General features: G+C 35.1%; 4 protein-coding genes across 4 annotated transcripts; all 4 read right to left on the bottom strand.

The window, feature by feature from the left end:
- Positions 1-2,816: 2,816 nt before the first annotated feature.
- On the bottom strand, positions 2,817-4,282 carry LOC138832631 (keratin-associated protein 20-1-like). The gene is made up of 2 exons (XM_070030908.1): positions 4,174-4,282; positions 2,817-3,001 (listed from the first exon to the last, which is right to left on the bottom strand). Exons 1-2 carry the CDS (start codon positions 4,280-4,282, stop codon positions 2,817-2,819), a joined length of 294 nt encoding a protein of 97 aa, XP_069887009.1.
- A 1,930-nt stretch (positions 4,283-6,212) lies between these two features.
- Positions 6,213-6,404, bottom strand: LOC138831773 (keratin-associated protein 20-2-like). The gene has a single exon (XM_070028811.1). It carries the CDS (start codon positions 6,402-6,404, stop codon positions 6,213-6,215), a length of 192 nt encoding a protein of 63 aa, XP_069884912.1.
- A 4,236-nt stretch (positions 6,405-10,640) lies between these two features.
- LOC138831774 (keratin-associated protein 20-2-like) lies at positions 10,641-10,832 on the bottom strand. Its single transcript, XM_070028812.1, has one exon. It carries the CDS (start codon positions 10,830-10,832, stop codon positions 10,641-10,643), a length of 192 nt encoding a protein of 63 aa, XP_069884913.1.
- Positions 10,833-17,398: 6,566 nt separating this feature from the next.
- On the bottom strand, positions 17,399-17,581 carry LOC138831772 (keratin-associated protein 20-2-like). The gene has a single exon (XM_070028810.1). The coding sequence runs from the start codon at positions 17,579-17,581 to the stop codon at positions 17,399-17,401; it is 183 nt and encodes a 60-aa protein (XP_069884911.1).
- Positions 17,582-20,928: the final 3,347 nt, after the last annotated feature.

The following is a 20,928-nucleotide window of genomic DNA, read 5'->3' as shown; positions in this document are numbered from 1 at the left end:
GATCAATACTTCTACTGCTCTGCATTGCTGTTGTGTAATAATTATATATTTATTATATATACAATTAACACATATGTCTGACTTTTTATATAGCTTCTTTCCAGCAGTCGAAGTACTGATTTTTGAGCCAGGACCCTTTCTTCTTTTCACACAAGATTATATAATTTTTAAGCAATGTCTGTTTATCTACTAATTATCTCTCTATCAATCATCTCTCTAATCTATCTATTGTTGCTTGGAATGTAAACTCATGCAACTGTGATGGGAAATACAATGAAGATTCTTTACAAATAAAAAAAATCTACCATACAAGCTACACAATGTAGTTAACCAATTGCTGTGTAAATGTCCATAGGAAATAAAGTCAGCATACCAAAGAGATACTTGCATTCTCATATTTCTTGAGCCATTCACAATGGATAATCTATTCTATCTACCAAGGTATCAGTGGCAATTAAGTGGATAAAAATATGCTACATATATGCTTCCATGCCTATGGAAGATGGTAGGATTGAGGAAACACAGACACACAGACACAGACACAGACACAGACACAGACACAGACACACACACAGACACACACACACACACACACACACACACACACACACACACACACACACACACACTTTAGTGAAAGCTTGAGGCCAGGTGGATTGCTGTCACCCAGATACCCGAGGGACTGAAGACAGCACAGGGTCTGGTTCAGAGTATTTATTTTTACAGTGTTTTTTCATAAGGAAGGGAAGGGACAGATTGACACATTAATAGCAAGTTACATTTAGTTGGTTCTAGAAGCTTCGGCAATACAGAAGGCCTGTGGTTAGAGATAGTTGAACTCAAAGTCTAGCTTTAAAGGTTAAGATGACAGAAATATCCTCTTTCTATGCCGTGTCCGCTCTTGCTACCTCAGACCATAGTCGAGGGTGACAAGGCTCGGGACCGTGGCCCAGGGCTCCTGTCTCTGTTCATACACAGGTATGACAGCTTCACGTCTTTGGCTCCCAAAACATGTACACTATGCAATATTATTCAGCCAAAGAAAGAATGAAATGTGTTTATTTGCAGTGAAGTGGATGGGACTGGAAGATATTTTGTTAAAGAGAATAAACCAGACCTAAAAATGTAGATATGAATATTTCTCTTATATAGAATCTAAAAATGTGCATCAGAATGTGGAGTAATTGTGAATGGTATGTGTGGGGGAATAGGTAAGAAATGTCAAGAACTATTTTTTTTTTTTGGTTGGTCGTGGGGCTTGAACTCTGGGCTTGGGCACTGTCCCTGCGCTCTCCAGCTCAAGGCGAGCGCTCTACAGCTTGAGCCACAGCGCCACTTCCAATAGGTAAGAAATGTACGCATTATCCTGCCCATGTAATTGTAACCCCTCTGTACAGTATGTTCACAAATAAAATAAAATTAAATTAAAAAAAAAGAAAAGTGAGGGAAAAGGTGGGTCGAAGGGGGATCAGATTGTTGAAGAGGGTCACACAGACCAAGATGCATTGTGTTCATGAACAGCTTTGTTGAATGACACCTCCTTTATACACCTACTTAAAAATAATAAAACATTTCAATAAAAGTTTTAAAATAATATTTTCACCTTTATACGTGAGAACCATCCATCAGACACTAGCCATTGTAGTTTAGTTTTTAAAGGTTTAGTATAAATTAGGTTGAAATATTTCAGAGAAAAAATGACTGATAAAAGCTTTCAACATCTTCTTTTGTTAAAAATACGTTTTTGTATTGTAAAAATACTGTACAGAGAGGTTACAGTTACAAGAGCAAGGTCATGAGTACATTTCCTATCAAGCATTGTTACCTCCTCCTTTGTTTTTTCCCTAACCTCCCATCCCTCCCACCTCCACAACTACACTCCCCCCTCTCCCCAATCCCTCTCACCTAAATTGTAAAGGCATAGAATTCCTCTTTCTCATATGAGAAGTGCTTCTGTACATTCAGAGATATTTGTGCTCATGTTAGTCTAAGCCAGAAGTAAGAGATGGGTATGCTTACAATTTTATTTGCCAAATATAATGTTTCACAATTAGTCATTCTTCAACATGAAAACAAGTTGAGCAAAAATGTATTGGCAGGAAATACCAAGTGCACATTTAAAAGGAAATTGGGAAAAGCCTGGCTATATAAGAAGTATATATAAGTCATCTCTCAAGTAATCTGTTTATATATGTATGAAGGAGAATTGATATTCGTATTTTAGCAGGTATCAAAAATAATTGTTTTTCATTAATTTTGTCTTAACTAAATATGGTAATTTAAATAAAGCACATCTTTTCATTTTTCTTAGAGCAACCTATTGGTCATATGAGATGTTTGAACCTGCTACATTGCTGCAGAGTGCAGAGCTATTATTGACCTGTAAATAATGCAATTTAAACTGTCTTGTGACTATCAAGATATTCTATGTAAAGATATGTAAAGATCTCTGATTCTTCCACATGCTCCTTGACAAAATATATACAGTTCAGCTTCCACTCAAATGACAGAAAAATTAAATACACATGCAAAGTATTTTGCCATTATAGACAATATTTATTGAAAAATAGACTGAGGTTTTTCACAAGTCACTAAGCTACAATGAATGAAGAAAATATAATAGCTATTAGAAACACTGTTTGAATGCTAAAATATTTTATGGGATTTTTGTCAATCAAATTGAAGCCTTGCAAATTACAAGTATTCAAGAAGAATAAGAGAAGAGGCGAAGATATCTTGTACTAGGATAGCCATGGAGGGATATCCTGCAAGTATATGAAGAAGAGTTCTAGTGGTTGAGTAGCTCCAGAAATTCCTTAGTAAAATCCATAGGACCAGTATCTACCATAGCAAGATGGACAGTAGCAGCCCAAACCATAGCCACTGTGCTCACCATAGACATAGCCATAACTACAGCCATAACCCAGGCAACCATAGCTGTAGCCCAGGCCACTATAATAGATGCCGTAGTAGCTCAGGCTCTTGAGTGTGAAGGGTTCAACTGGAGAGCAGGTAATTAATAACCTCTGTTGCTATACGGACATGACTTTTTATATACTTTCCATGGTAGGTGGGGCAAACCACATGTAGGTGTTAACCTGTTTGTATAGTAATTTATAATTTTTCAAATTTTAGAGGCCATAATTTATTATGAGAATAAGGAGTCCCTTGCTGTGATGTCAAGATTCTGACAATCAAGGTAGATATTTTTATCAAAGAACTTTGGTTATCTTTGTAATGCCCAGGTGGGACCTGTTTTGTTAGGTTAATGTCTACAAATAGTTTGTTAGAAACATGTTTTCCCAAATTTATTATATATTTGATATTATAATTTTCCTCTTGCAAGGGATGTATACTTAGGTTTTCCAATAGCAGCACAGATCATGTGACTGGTTTTTATCTTTTTAATAGGAGAAGTGCTTTTTGCACATTCTGAAATATTTGTGCTCATGATAACTCTAAGTCAGAAGAAAGAGATGCATATATTTACAAGGATTTCACTATCATGGGAATTTCAACTATTGACTAGAAATATTGTTGAAGTTATGTAACTTTCATATTATTTACGTTAGTGTGTAGATGTTTCCTTTAGAACTAAAATGATTTCTTTTTTATCAAGTAACTTTTTACATATGTCTTTGTAATTTACTCTCATCTTTCACTGAAATTTGTTATTTTAAGTATTACTGTTTTGGTATAGGTGAACTATAAAGTTGAACATATATTTATTTAATGTTTTTCTTGATATGTGAAAGTTTAATCTTTTGAGCAGGTTAATAGCTTTTAAAATTTGTATGCCACATTGTTTTCAATACTCTGACCAAGACTGGGATTCTGAAGATGATGCAGTTATTGTGCAAAGTTTATGATCTTCTTAACTCTTCCCTGTCTGGATTCAGTATTCTTATATCTATTTAGATCACCTGTAGGAGTAGCATTATCATAGCAGAGAGAAGATGAAAACCATGCTAGACATGACTGGTGTTCTTTATGTCAGTCAGAGTTCTTTATTGGAAAGTCTGGACACTATTTTTTCTCAATATGACTATGTAATCACATTCTTTACAGTAATATTCAAAACTTAATATTTGATGTTTCATACTTATATCAGAGAGCACCTTCTGTTGTAGAAAAAGATGGGAACCTAATGTTTTTGAGTAAAACCTAAGGTACTGATATCCTGTTGGCACTGATGTCCATTTATGTCATCATATTCTCCTTTTATATTTCTACTCACAGGCATTTGTGAGTGATTGCTGTAGGTTTTCCAGTCTTTGTGCATTTGAGCAACACTAGTGCCTGAATAATTGCTCTAAGCTCTAGAATTTGAGATTTTTTTTATGAGAAGACACTTAACTTTGGGCTTATGCATAAGGCATCATTTAGGAGGATTGAATGTTGAATATGCCCAAAGAGTTCATGTGGTTTATAAAGTTTCACTGTACTAATTGCTAATTATCATATCAGTAAACTTCCTTATATTGAACCATCCTTGCATTTCAGTGTCAAATCTCACTTGGCAATGGAATATGTCCTTTAAGATACTATTGTATTTTATTTGCTAGTATTTTATTCATAATTTGGCATGTCTGTTCTTGAGGAATGTTGGCTTATAGTTTCTTGTGCTTACTTGTGTGGATTTGATATGAAGCCTATTATGGCTTCATAAAACAAAATTTTAAGCATTTCCCTGCTACATTTCAGGAGTAAATGAGAGAAAGATTGATATTAATTCTTTGAATATGTTGTAGATTTCTTATGTAATGCCAGTTGATTCTGAGCTTCAAAGCATTCTTGGAATCTTTTGATTACTGATAAAACATTCCTGGTAATTTCTGTTTTGTTTAAGCATTTTACATCTTTTAGATTTTGTCTTAATGGGTTTTATGTCCCTAGAAATATACTTGTTCTAAATAACCTGATTGTGGGCATCTAATATTTTATTATACTCCTTTAAACTATTATAAAGTTTTCAACATGATATTTTAAAGTCACTTATTCATTATTGACTTCATTTTATTCTTCTACCTTTTTTATAATTAAGAATGTAGTTATCACTATATTATCAATTTTATTTATATTTTGAAAAATACAACTCAGCTTCATGAAAATTTATGGATTTGATATTTTCTATGGGATTTTTTTTTGAGTACCACAAATAAAAATGACTTATTTGCAATAGCATAAAATATTAAGCTGGGAATGAATACAATGAAATACATTTAAGGCTGATAAGATTCATAAAAATATTTACAAAGGAAATTTTTAAAAGACCAAAATAATCTAAGGACTTTCTCTTAATGCTTTATCAATAACATAATTCTTAGTTATATTTGCTAGTTTTTCTTTTTTACTATGATTGACCAGGTAACTCAACAAGTTATATAGAATATAATATATAATAATTGCAGATACAATGTAGAGGAACAAAATTAAAAACCTATACCATGTAGAACCATAATTAATGTTCAGTAGAGAAATTTGTGTACTATAAAAATGATGTATAAAATTACATATGAGGAATACAGTCCAGAAATAACAATATATTCTAGCCTTATATATATCAAAAGTATAGTTCAATGACTGATGGACAAAATTTTAGTAAATCATATTGAAAATATAGTCCAAATATTTGATATGCATCACAAACTATGTGATACAAATGTACTTAAAATCATTAGAATAATTTGGAAATATTTCAAGTGCCACTCCACTGACATTTTGATACCCAGAAAGTCTGCACAGTCATTCTGTAGGAAAGCTACTTTTGTTAAAATTTAGAAAAATCACACAGTGGCAGAACACTAACTGATATAATCCAATTTTGGTATTGTAGAAAATATAAAGTATTCAAATTTACAATATATTTAAATGTGCTAACCATTACAACAGAAATATCCATGTTTAAAACTTAAATGAGACACAAAGAAAAATAATGTAATAATTTAATAAAACAATAAAACAATATTTGATAAAGTAGTAAAATATGATTTACTTAATAATATAAATCTTTACAAGAGAACAGAGTCAAGTTTGGTCACATTTTACACTGAAGTAAAAAATGAAAAAAAAATTTGCAACCATTACACAATACAATTCAAATTCAACACCTTAATTTAATTTAGATTTAGTGGGGATTTCTGAAGACGATGGGGAGAGCTGTAGTAGGACAGAAGGACACAGACAATCGTCCCAGCAGTGGAGGGAACTCCTCAGTAGAAGCCATAGGACCAGTATCTTCCACAGCACAGTGGGCGGCAGCAGCCATAGCCATAACCACCATAACCATAGCCACCATAGCCGCCATAGCCACCATAGCCACAGCCACAGCCACAGCGATAGCCACAGCCTAGGCCTCCATAGCCATAGCCCAGGCCTCCATAGTAGCTGCCGTAGTAGCACATGGTGTCAGGAGTGGACTGTTGTGACAGGAGCAGAAGGTGGGATTGTTGAGTCTGGATGTGTCTGTGTGCCAGCTGCCTTTTATACCCCTGGGTGGTGGGTGGGAACCACAGGCATGTGAGCATCATGTGCTCCCTGAGAGCTTCCCCCAGCATCCTGAGCACCTCGATTTAGTGCATAAACAAGGCCTTCATAACTGGGATGGTTTTCTTCCCATGTCAGAACTCCATGATCAGTTTATGGGCCAAATTCATCAGTTTTGAAGGCTTTGGCACACTCTATATTTAGTAGATCAAATCATGTGAACTATTTACACAGTATGATGTAAATCATGAAATTAGTTATTCCATTTCTACTTAGATTCTGGCTTCTTTTTCCATTCTTCCATAGGGAAAATATTTTTGGTTTTCATTTTTTGCCTTTTCTTCTGTTCTCTCACTGTTTCTCTCTTGTTCTTTGTTTGTCCCACTTTATCTTTTTGTTGAAAAATGTATCATCTAGACAGAATGTTCAGGGACTTTTTCTCAGGAACAATGAGCTACTTATTTTTGATATTATGATTACATGAGGACAAGTTACTATAACCTGTATGTGTATTTGAGATTTATTTAGAGTTCACTGTTTTGAAAATAATAATTGAAAGTTTTCAGAGACTAAATGACCATCTTTCAGAGTAGAACTAAAGTACTACAAGTTGCAATCTTTCAAAAGGAAAACATAATGTTTTCTATCTTTGAATTGAAAATAAAGCATTACTTTTCTTAAGTGGTTAGGGGTATAGTTACATATATTATACATACTAAATGTTTCTTCTAATAACTAAGATGCATTTCCAAGTTCCCAAATAAAATTTAAGGACTAAGTTTGTCAGTCATAGTGTTATAGATAGTGTTGAGTTTTAAAATATGATAATGGGTAAATTTCTTTGGGCAAAATGTCATGATTTCTTGAAATTTAAGGAAGAAGTTCTCTAGTCAAATCTGCGTAATATTGCTTATCTTATAGCGGTTTCACATTGTAATAGATGCTTATCAAAATAAGGTGTAGGTGATATAGCCTTTGGGAGAAAATTTTAAAAATGTGACTCACAATGTAAATGTCTCTATGAAACTCTTGCAATGTCTAAGCACACAGAATATTATTGCTTTGAGCTGATGAACAGAGATCATTTCTGGAAATTTTTAGGATTAAACATCTACTACACAGCATTTGATCTGTGTTAACTTCGCTGGCTTGTAACATGAATGTAAAATGCCATGATGGAGGGACAGCAAATATTCTGCTTCCTGAGATAACAGTCAGTGCTGTCAATATCCACAACGTAAAGGAAGGTTAGAGCGTCAGGATAAAGGACTCTTTTGATGACCTGAAGTGTCTTTACAATTTTCTTACATTAAGGCCTGGTGTGGTGGTACATGCCTATAATCCTAGTTATCCAGAATGGAGAGAAAGGAGGATCCCTATCCAGGATTTAATGTGGACAAAAGCATGAAATCCAATCTGATACTGTAAGGAAAAGGCTGGTAGCATGACTCAAGTGATAGAACCATTGCATCACCAGTATAAGGGTTTGCGTTCCATTGGCAGCCTTGCAAAAAATAGTTTGATATATTTCTATGAATGGATGGTCTGATGAATAGTCACAGTGACTTCGGGATCTCATGGAAATTGCATAACCCCAGATTAAAGTTTTATATTCAGATCCTTGAATGTGTGGTACAAAACACCGAACGAGCATCCTAAGACAGTATTGTGCTTCAGTACTGTGTCCACTCTGTCTTCTTTCTATCTCTCCATCACTAAGCCTCTCTTTCACATGCATACTTACACATGTACACATACACATAAATAAGCAAACACACACATACACACAGAAGCAGGAAACTAACTGCATTGGAGCCTTATTTAGAGTGGTAACAGTTCATTCAGCATAAACTTTATTTTTCCTATGAAATAAATATAGTCACCCCTGTGTGTTTGTGGATTCTTCATCCGATATTTTGAGTAAACTCAGCTGGAAATGCTGTAGGAAACACTTGCCCCTATAATGAAGAGGGAGAGACATTTCATCTTGTCACTAATACCCCATTATTACTTCTAGTTGGATAGAATTTGCATTTTGGCATCCTTACTCATTAGATTTTATTTAATACATACAGCAAAATATATGTAGGTGATGTGTTACAGTTTTTATTGTTCAAGAAAATATATGAGAAAAAACATCTAAGCTTTTTGTGTGGAGGTTTTATTTCTGTATCTGTGTCTACTGGTAAAGTAACCATATCCAAGAATGAGTAAAGAATTAGGAACATCAATAAGATTGATCAAAATTGTTAAAAATCCTAAAATTCTGAGCAGCTTTATAGAGTAGAGGAAAAATTAGAAACTTTACTAGAAATGGACTGTGAACTTGAATAATTACATTGGAAAACCACTCAATGTTATTTATTTGACATTCAGATAACCTACATCCAGAAATTTTATATCTATTATTATACTGAATAGAAGCGGACATGTTTGTTTTTCTGTTGTGATTTACTATTAAAAGTGAAAGTAAAGTAGATAATTGCTTATTACTTAAAAATGAATTGAGTTAAACACCTGCCATAGACCAACACACACAAGAGAACAGAGTTTTTACTAAACATGTTATTTCAAATCTCAGAAACAGTAACTTGAGCATAATAAGCCAGAGTGCACAATCTCATTTATTTTAAAAAGTTTGTCTATTACTAACACTAACATAGACGACAGAATGTTGCTAACCTTTTCTTATAATGACATGGGAAGACTTTTCCGAGTATTTTTATATTTTCTGTTATGAGTGGATTACATTTTACAAACAATGATTTGCACCTAACTCTGCTTATTATCTATAATTTAAAATCGCATTGACATAAAATGGACATTTTCGTTATGTTTAATAAATGCTCATCAAAGTGTGGATTTAATTTCACTAAATAGTTTTCTGTTAATATTATTCCTTAGCTAATAATCTTAGATTAATGATTTGTTAGAAACAATATTTTTTCATTTTTAAATTTTATTGTAAAGATGCTGTACAGGGGGTTACAGTTACATGAGTAAGGCAATGACTACATGACTTGTCCATCACTGGAACCGCTTCCCTGGTTGTCCCACTATCCATTCCCTCCACCACCTCCCACACTCCTCCCTGCCCCACCCCATCCCCCAAAATTGTAAAGTTCGTTTCCAATATACTGTCCTGTGGGAATCATTGTTGCAATGGCTCGTCCTGTTTCCTTCTTTCACCATTTTGTTATTCCCCTTCCCCTCACCAGACTGGACAAATATATATACAACATGCAAGGTACCATAACCAAGCACAGTGACAACAGGGGATATACCATAGGGGAAAGAAAATACAAAGGAAACAAAAAATTCACATAGTACATTGAAAACAAAACAACAAAGACCATTTGTTTCCATATCTTGGGGTTCATTTCACTTAGCATTATCTTATATGATCGTGTGTACATAGCTTTTGAGCTTTTCAGCTCATCTGATAAGATTATCTTATATGTACATTAATTATTGTAAATAAGGGAACCATGGGACCTAAATTTCTTTGGACTGGTTTACTTAATATGATTTTTTCCAAATCTTTCCATTTCCTAACTAATGGGGCAGTGTCATTCCTTCTGCTGGACGCATAGAATTCACACACTCACACACACACACACACACACACACACACACACACACACACATACACCATATTTTCTTGATCCATTCATCTACTAAGGGACATCTGGGTTGGTTCCATATCTTAGCTATGATGAGTATTGCTGTGATAAACATAGTTGTGCTGGTAGCTTTAGTATTTAATACACAAATGATGTATAATATTGCTCTCTTTTTCTTACTCCCATTCCTTATCTTCTCATGACTCAGAAAGAAATCACACACAGATAAACCTAGGAAATGGATAAAAATAATTTAACAAACACATAAGAAATATTGTTTTAAATTATGCTTTATTTCATAATACATATTATTTCATAAAAATTGAGAGTCATATCTAATAATTCTTCAAGCTATCATACAATCTAAATAACAAATATTGGGTCAAATGAACATTTCATTTTTTTCAGATGGTTGAATGTGTAGTTGGGATTTCTGAAGACATTCAAAAATTTCTCTTGTGATGGAACTTGGAGAGCGTTGCAGCAGGACAGGAGGACACAGGCAGTCGGCTCAGCAGTGGAGGGGACTCCTCAGTAGAGGCCATAGGACCAGTATCTTCCACAGCACAGTGGGCGGCAGCAGCCACAGCCATAGCCACCATAACCATAGCCACCATAGCCACCATAGCCGCCATAGCCACAGCCACAGCCATAGCGATAGCCACAGCCTAGGCCTCCATAGCCGTAGCCCAGGCCTCCATAGTAGCTGCCGTAGTAGCACATGGTGTCAGGAGTGGACTGTTGTGACAGGAGCAGAAGGTGGGATTGTTGCGTCTGGATGTGTCTGTGTGCCAGCTGCCTTTTATACCCCTGGGTGGTGGGTGGGAACCACAGGCATGTGAGCATCATGTGCTCCCTGAGAGCTTCTCCCAGCATCCTGAGCACCTCGATTTAGTGCATAAACAAGGCCCTCATAGCTGGGATGGTTTTCTTCCAATGTCAGAATTCCATGATCAGTTCATGAACCAAATTCTTCCAGCCTAAGGTTTACCCTGACTATATATTGTTTATTCACTGCATGTGACCTCATTACACAGTCTGATGTCAACCATAAGAATAGGTATTCCATTTCCATTTTTATTCTGTTTTGTTTCCATTCCTTGTGGTCACCTTCCACTCTCTCTTACACAACAAACATAGAAAAATCTGTGTATGTCTTGACTCCTTCTCTGTCACTCATTCCTTGTTCTTTACCTTTCTTCTTTACGCTCTCCTTTTTCTTATCCACACCATACTCTGACACTCCCCTATCACCTACCCTTCTCTTATTTCATTTTAAAGTTTCATCTAGAGTCTCATGTACTGCTCTATTGCTCAAGAACAATGAGGTAGTTAATGATTATGTTATGATTACTTGATGGCAAGTAATGATATGATTGAGGCTATTCAAGAGCCATTATTTAACATACATTATTGGAAAATTTCCAGAAAATAAATGACCACCTTATAGAACATAGCTATAAATTCTACACCATTGCAAATTACAAATGGAAATATAATGTTTGCTTTCTTTTGTTTGTTAGATCTTTAGTGGGTAGACATATAAACACATATAATATGTTACACATCCTAAGGCTTTATTCTGGTATTTAAAATCGAACTTCAATTGTCCAAATAAATTGGAAGCCAGTTAAGAGTGATGCCAGTTAAGATTTCATCAATAGTCTTGGCTTTTAAGCTATTGTCTGGGGTAAATAACTTTGGGCAAAATGTTATTTTTAGAAAAATCAATGAAGCAACCTGCATTCAATTTTGTGTAAACTTCCTAATCTAATGATGTTTTATGATGTTCTAGAGATTTGATAGAAAAAATTGAAATTATTGGTATCATTTTGGGGACCTATCAAAGGAAAAATAGTTTCAGAAATATAAATGCACATATTAGAGTCATACAGTGTTTTAACACATTGAAGATTAAGACCCTTGTATTATGAACAGGATGATAGCTGGAAAAATTTAAAAACAAATATGGAGGAACATACAACGCAACAAAAAAAATCACAGGGTACCTAAGAAGCAATAGCAGGAAAGAAAAAACCACTTATATCCCTATCTTGGGGTACATTTCGTTTACTTCATCTTATCTGGTCACATGTACATAGTTTTTGACGTTTTCTTGTCTGAGACTAGTTATTGCAAATAAGGGAAAACATGGGACCTATGTTTCTTCACACCTGGCTTACTTCACTTAATATAATTTTTTCCAAGTCTTTGTATTTCCTAAAATGGGGTGATGTCATTTTTTTCTGATGGAGACATAGAATTCCATTGTGTGTGTGTGTGTGTGTGTGTGTGTGTGTGTGTATCACATTTTCTTGATCTGTTCATCTATTGAGAGGTATCAGTGTTAGTTCCATATTTTAGCTATGGTAACTAATGCTTCAATAAACATAGTTGTGCTGGTGGCTTTGGTATGATCCTATTTGGAATCATTTGTGTAAATGACCAAAAATGGGATATCTGGTCATAAGGGAGCTCTATGTGTAGTCTTTTTAAAATTATTATTAATAATTTTTTTATCGTGAAAATGCCGTATAGAGGGGTTACAATTACATGAGCAAGGTAATGACTAAATTTCTTATCAAGCATTGTTGTCTCCTCCTTTGTTTCCCCTTACCTTCCCTGCCCTTCCAACTCCCCCACAAAGTTGTAAAGTTCATTTTTTGACATAGCATCTTGTACATCTCATTGTTGCAATGAGTCCACCTGTATCCCTATTTAAACAATTAGTTTCTTCCTTTCCTCTTCCTAAATTATACCAACATCAAATACAGTGAAAACAGGGGTTAACCTGTGGGGGAGGGACATACAAAGCAACAAAAAACATCACCTTATAAATATGTTAGAAACAAAACCAAGAAAAAAAAACATTTGAGTACTTATCTTGGGGGTCATTTCACCTAACATCAACTTATCTGCCATTTTCTGCTTATCTCAAACATATACTAGTTACTACAATTAAGGGAAACCATGGGACCTATATTTCTTTGGGCCTGGCCTACTTCACTTAGTATAATTTTTTCCAAGTCTTTCCATTTCCTAACAAATGGGCAATGTCATTCTTTCCGATGCAGGCATAAAATTCCATTGTTTATACATACCACATTTTTTTGATCCATTCATCTACTGAAGGGCATCTGGGTTGGTTTCATATCTTAGCTATGGTAAATAATGCTGCAATAAACATGGTTGTGCTGATAGCTTTAGTATGTGATCATTTGAGTAAATGCCCAAAAGTGGGATTGCTGGGTCATAGGGGAGCTCTATGTGGAGTTTTTTGAGGAACCTCCATACTACTTTCCAAAGTGGTTGAACAAGTTTACACACCCACCAACAATGCAGTAAGGTTCCCTTCTGTCCACATCCCCTCCAGCATCTGTTGTTATTAGAGTTCTTGATTATAGCCATTCTAACTGGGGTGAGGTGGCATCCCAATGTTGTTTTGATTTTCATTTCTTTTATGGCTAGAGAGGTTGAGAATTTTTTCATGTGTTTATTGGTCATTCTTATTTCCTCTTCAGAGGAGTTTCTCTTTAAATCTTTTATTTTATTTTATTTTTGTGAACATACTGTACAGAGGGGTTACAATTACATGGTTAGGATAATGCGTACATTTCTTATCAAGCATTGCAGCCTCCTCCTTTGTTTACCCTTTACATCCCTTCCCAGCCTCACCCCCCACCCCCCACCCAATCCTCCCCCCCTCCAACTTTGTAAAGCTCGTTTTCCACATGACAACTTGTACTTCTCATTGTTGCAACAGGTCCACCTGTATCCTTAAATGACTTGTTTTTCCCTACCTCCTCCACAAGTTATACTGACATCAAATATAGTGAAAGCAGGGGTTATACTGTCGGGGAGGGACATACAAAGCAACAAAGAGATAATCTTATAAATGCATTAGAAACAAATGCATGAAAGAAAAAAACATTAAAATACATATATAAGGGTTCATTTTCCTAACATCACATTATCTGTCCTTTTCTGCTTGACTCATACATATACTAGATATTGCAAATAAGGGAAACCATGGGACCTGTTTCTTTGGGCCTGGCTTACTTCACTTAATATAATTTTTTCCAAGTTTTTCCATTTCCTAACAAATGGGGCAATGTCATTCTTTCTGATGGAGGCATAGAATTCCATTGTGTATATATACCATATTTTTTGATCCATTCATCTACTGAGGGGCATCTGGGTTGGTTCCATATCTTAGCTATGGTAAATAATGCTGCAATAAACATAGTTGTGCTGGTAGCTGTAGTGTGGTCTTGTTTGTAAGCATTTGGGTAAATGCCCAATAGTGGGATTGCTGGGTCATAGGGGAGCTCTATGTGAAGTCTTTTGAGGAGGAAACTCCATACTGCTTTCCAAAGTGGTTGAACAAGTTTACATTCCCACCAACAATGAAGTAAGGTTCCCTCTGTCCACAACCCCTCTAGCATCTGTTATTGTTAGAGTTCTTGATTTTTGCCGTTCTAACTGGAGTGAGGTGGTATCTCAATGCTGTTTTGATTTGCATTTCTTTTATGGCTAGGGATGTTGAGCATTTCTTCATGTGTCTATTGGCCATCCTTCTTTCTTCTTCAGAGAAGTTTCTCTTTAAGTCTTTAGCCCACTTTTTTATTGGGCAGTTGTTTCTTTGAGGATTTGTTGTTGGGGGATTTAATTTTTTGAGTTCCAAGTATATTTTAGATATGAGACCCTTGTCTGTTGTATGGCTAGTGAAGATCTTCTCCCAATCTGTGGGCTGTCTCTTGATCTTGCTAGCTATGTCCTTTGCCATGCAGAAGTTCTGCAACTTCATGCAATCCCATTTGTCCAACCTTTCTTTGATTTGTTGTGTTTCCGGGTCTCTATTCAGAAAATTCTCTTTAAGTCTTTAACTCACTTATTTATCAGGCAGTTGTTTTCATGATATAACCCCTGTTTTCAGTGTATTTGATGTTGGTATAATTTGGGGAGGGGAAGGGAAAAAAACAAAATGTTTAAATAGGGATACAGGTTCACCCCTTGTAACAATGAGATGTACAAGATACTATGTTGAAAAACAAACTTTTACAATTTAGGCCTGGGAGCAAGTAGTTAAGTTGTGGAGGTGGGAGGGAAGGCATGGTAGGAGAAAAACAAAGGAGGAGACAACAATGCTCCATAAGAAATGTACTCATTACCTTGCTCATGTAACTGTAACCCCTCTGTATAGTATTTTCAAAATAAAAAACTTATTAAAGAAAACAAATATGGAGTAATCAGCAATCATCAGACAGGATTTTTACCAGTCCTGATCTTCACTGAGAGGTTACATAGAGGGAGATCATGTGATGTATGTGGCAGAATTTCTCTCTCTCTTAAGGCACCATACTTATTAACTTGGTCCAAAAATAAGGTGTCAGTAGTAAACAAAGACAGGGCTGACTATATATAGTGACACTATAAAGGTCTATTTCCATGACTAAGGTATCTGGGAAAGTTTGTTGTATTCAATTCAGTTTTGGTGCAGTAGTGTATGTCTATAGTCATAGCTACCCAGATACAGAGGAGTATAACAAGAGTAGCCTGGGCAAAGCATAAAGTTCTATTTGAAACAACCAAAATATAGATAAGGAGAGAGAGAGAGAGAGAGAGAGAGAGAGAGAGAGAGAGAGAGAGAGAGAGAGAGAGAGAGAGAGAGAGAGACAGAGAGAGACAGAGAGAGACAGAGAGAGACAGAGAGAGACAGAGAGAGAGACAGAGAGACAGAGAGAGAGAGAGAGACAGAGAGAGAGAGACAGAGAGAGAGAGACAGAGAGAGAGAGACAGAGAGAGAGAGACAGAGAGAGAGAGAGAGAGAGAGAGAGAGAGAACTGCATTGTTTTTGGCATCATAATTCATGAAGAGTTGATTTAAAAGATACCAGAAAATATATGTAGGTTATATCTATTAGATTTTTATTGTGTTGACAAATATATGAGGAAAACCTATAAGAATTTTATGTCTGCATTTCCATTTCTGTATTTGTGTCTTTTTTATTGTGAAAATACTGTAAAGAGGGGTTACAATTACATTTTTATCAAGCATTTTAGCCTCTTCCTTTGTTTCCCCTTCCTATCCCTTCGCATCCTCCTCCTGCCCCATTTGTGTCTTTTATAAATCTATGAACTTAGATATATAACTAAGTAAATTAACTAGAATAATAAAAATTGGTTAAGACCTAAATATAGTCAGGCTTAGCATGGATAAGGAAGAATTAGAAATACTATTAAAAACAGAATGTGAACTGGAATAATTACTTTGGGAAAAATTAATTTGGGAAAAACCTTCAATATTTAGTCATTCACAAAGAGCATTCAGACACCTACCTCCAGAAATTTTAGGTCTGTTTGAATACTCAATAGAAATGGACACATTTGTTTCCCTGATCTGATTTAATATAAAAAGTAAAAATTTGTAACTGCTTATTGCCTGAAAATGAATTGCATCCTCGGCTTGTGATGGGGCAAGATAGAAAAGATCTCCTGTCTTCATTAGTTTGAATCTCAGAAATTTTAAATAGAGCAAAAATAAAGAAGACTGCACCATCTTGTTTTAACTTTAACATCTATCTACAAAAAAACCTAATTTAAATGACAGACTATTGGTAACCTTTTATTTCAGGGACATGGAGGGGTTTTCAAGGTGCTCTATTCCTTTCTGTTTATTTTTCCCTAATGTGGGTTATATTTTGTACTAATGATTGGCACACAATTCTGCTTATTCTCTACAATTCAAAATGACAGGAGATAAAGAAGCATTTTTGTTATTTTCACAAGTTGCTCATCCAGTTGTACATTTAATTCAGTGAGCAGATTTCTGTCCATTTTTTCTCTTAGTTAATAATCTTAATTTAATGATTGTTAAAAATGATACTTTTGTATTGTATTAGATAATACCCCCTCTAGTTCTCAGTGCATCAATCCCATCCCTCCAACACCCACAGCAAACGTTATAAATTCACAGGACATAATATTTATAGCAAAACATGGTTTATTTAATAATACCTATATTTTGACAAAATCTGAGATTTCCATTTGGATCCATTTTACCCCACAATACAAAATGAAAAGAATATTTCTTCAAGCTAGCATACAATCCATTAAGAAATAATGGGCCAAAATGAACACTATGCATTCAATTAGATGTTTTTGAGAGTTGGATGTCCAGCTGAGATTTCTGAACACATTCCATGATTTCTCATGTGATGATGGAACTTGGAGAGAGTTGCAGCAGGACAGGAGGACACAGACAATGGTCTCAGCAGTGGAGGGAACTCCTCAGTAGAAGCCATAGGACCAGTATCTTCCACAGCACAGTGGGCGGCAGCAGCCACAGCCATAGCCACCATAACCATAGCCACCATAGCCACCATAGCCACAGCCACAGCCATAGCGATAGCCACAGCCTAGGCCTCCATAGCCATAGCCCAGGCCTCCATAGTAGCTGCCGTAGTAGCACATGGTGTCAGGAGTGGACTGTTGTGACAGGAGCAGAAGGTGGGATTGTTGATCTGGATGTGTCTGTGTGCCAGCTGCCTTTTATACCCCTGGGTGGTGGGTGGGAACCACAGGCATGTGAGCATCATGTGCTCCCTGAGAGCTTCCCCCAGCATCCTGAGCACCTCGATTTAGTGCATAAACAAGGCCTTCATAACTGGGCTGATTTTGTTCCTATGCCAGTATTCCATGATCTGTTCAAGAACCAAAGTCTTGTCCCATTTTTAAGGCTCTAGTTAGTTCTATATTTAGTTCTTTGAATACTTATGACCTCATTGCACATTAAGATGAAATTTATGAAAATAGAAATTTTATATTTTCTTTTATTTCCATTTTCCCCCTATAGAAAAAGTTTTTGTTTTAACTCTCTACTTTCTGTCTCTCTGTTTCACTCATTCCTTTTCTTTTTTCTTTCCCTTCTTTTTCCCTCTTTCTCTCTTTTTCTCTCTATATACCTTGCTGCCAAGGCCACTTATCTCCCTCCTGCCTCTTCTTGTTATTAAATATAAATTAAATAAATTAAATAAAAATATATTTCATCTAGATGGACTGGTTATAGAGTTTTGATTGTGAATGATTTGCTAGTTATTTTTTATGTTATAATCATTTCATGGCAAGTTACTATAATCTGTAAATATATTGAGATTTATTCTGAATCTGTTCTTAACAGCATATAATTTGAAACTTTCCAGAAAATACCATCTTACAAACTAGATTTATAAGTAAAAATACAAATTTTAACCTTTAGAGAGGAATAGAAAATATTTTGTTCTCTTTTTATGGAAAATAAAGCATTTCCTTCTCAGTGGATAGAAGTATAGTCACACATATACATTAGAAGTTCCTTCCAATAATTAAGATGGATTTTCAAGTGCCCAAATGAAGTATAAAGCCTGGTTGTCATTCAGAGTTTCATCAATAGTATTGAGTTTTAAAATATTATAATGAGTAAATTTCTTGGAGCATAATGCTACATTTTCTTGAAAATCAAATAAGAAGTCCTGTACTCCACTTTGTGCAAAATTCCTTTATCTAGTAGCTATCTCATAATGTCATAGATACTTGTTTTTCATGTGCATGTGACATCCGTTGGGGATTTCAGAAAATGTGGATTCCAAATGTAAATGATTTTATGAGATGGTTCCAACATCTCAGCACACTGAAGATTGTTGATCTGAGCTGATGAACAGACATCATTTTGGGAAAAATTTCATAGCAAACATCAAGTAGCCAGCATCCACAAGACAGCATTTTGTCTGTACTGACATCACTGACTTGAAGTATGGAGGGAAATTTAAGTGATGTATGTAGAGCAAATATTCTCTTTTCTGAGATAACAACCAGTGCGTAAGGTATCAATATCGACAAAGTAAAGGATAGTCAGGTGTCAGGGTAAAGGACTATTTTGGTGACCAAAAGTGTCTTTACAAATTTGTTATAGTAAGGCCTGGTGTGATAGTACAGGCCTATAATCTTAGCTAATCAGCATGGAGAGAAGGACAATAGTTATCCAAGATTAATTGACAAATCCTTGAAACCTAGTCTGAGACAATAAAAAAAGACTGGTTGCATGACTCCAGTGATAGAACTGTTGCTTGGATAGTACAAGGGTTTAAGTTCTTTTCCCAGCATTGCAAAAAATAATTTGATGTATTTCGATGAATTAATAGTCCGATCAATTACCATGGTGATTTCTGAATTTCATGGAAATTCCATTACCTTAGGTGAAAGTTTTATATTCAGATCCTTGAAGGTTTGGTACAAAACACCCGAGGAGACATCCTAAGATAGTATTGTTCTTCAATGCTCTCCTCATTGACTGTTTGTGTGTAATTTCTCTTCATTTCCCTGTCACTGCTCTTCTCTTTCACATGCATACACACATGTACACATGAACCCAAACACACACACACACACACACACACACACACACACACACACACATACACACATGCACAGAAGGAAAATAAAGCAAATATATAGAGAAATTGAACTGAATGTAGTAAAGCATAACTTAGAGTGGTAACAGATCATTCAACATAACTTCATTTTCTCATAGGAAAAGAAAATAGTCAGTTCTCTGTGTCAGTGGATTTCTCATCCATGTGTTTGGGTAAACTCAGGTAGAAACTATTTGGGAAAAATTGCCTGTATATTACCAAGGAGTGATATTTCATCTCGTCACTATTGCCTAATAAACTGTTAGCAGAGCTAGTTGTGTGGAATTTACATTGATTTATTTATTGTAAGTTATTTTGAGTTGAGTTAAAAGATAAAGGAAAATACATATAAGTGTGTTAGACTTTTTATTGTTCAGTAAAATATATGAGAAAAGCAAGTAAGAATTGTGTGTGTGTGTGTGTGTGTGTGTGTGTGTGTGTGTGTGTGTGTGTGATCTTCTGCATTTGTGTCAATTGGTACAGTAATGTTATCTAAGTTTGGATATATAATCAGAAGCATCTAGTAGAATCATTAAAATTGGGAAAAATCCTAAAACTCCTAACCAGGTTTAGCAGAACTGTAGAAGAATTAGAAGCATTATTAGAAACAGAGTGTGAACTGGAATGATCCCTTTGGAAAACCCCTTGATTTTACCTATTCAACATTCAGGATCCTACATCTACAGAAATATTATGTCTGTTTATACATTCAACAAAAATAGGTACATTTGTTTTCCTGATAGGATTTACTGTTAAAAGAAAACACACAATTGCTTATTACTTAAAAATGAATTGTTATATACCTGTTGTGAATCAATACTGCTGTAAGAAGAAAAGATCTTTTACTAACCACATAAGTCTGAATCTGAAAAACATTAAACTGAGCCAAATATTGTCTATAAATAAAATTAATTTAGAAGAGAGAGGATTGCTAACCTTTTAAAACAGTGACACTGAAAGGATTTTCTGGATATTGCCATATTTTCTGTTTTAATTTGGATGGATTACAATTTGGAATCCACACTCAGACAAGATTGTCAAATGGATGTAAATGGTTACATTAACTCTGAAGAAACAATATTTGTAGTAAAATATGGTTTATTTAATATGTCTTTTTACAAAATGGAGTCAGATTTGATAGAATAATAAAATATACAAATATTTCTTCAAACCATCACACAATGAAAATAAAAATAATGGTGGGTCAACATGAACACTGTGTGTTCCATTTAGTTTTCCTTTTTCAGATAGTATGATGTATAGTTGGGATTTCGGAAGTCATTCAAAAAATTTCTCATGTGATGGAACTTGGAGAGCGCTGCCGTAGGACAGAAAGACACAGACAATGGTCTCAGCAGCGGAGGGAACCCC

This window comes from Dipodomys merriami, unplaced genomic scaffold (assembly GCF_024711535.1).
Source record: "Dipodomys merriami isolate MVZ:Mamm:240054 unplaced genomic scaffold, mDipMer1.0.p SCAF_2, whole genome shotgun sequence".
Classification (NCBI taxonomy): domain Eukaryota; kingdom Metazoa; phylum Chordata; class Mammalia; order Rodentia; family Heteromyidae; genus Dipodomys; species Dipodomys merriami.
Note: the sequence above shows the minus strand (reverse complement) of the source record. Positions and strands in the feature narration are given on the sequence as shown.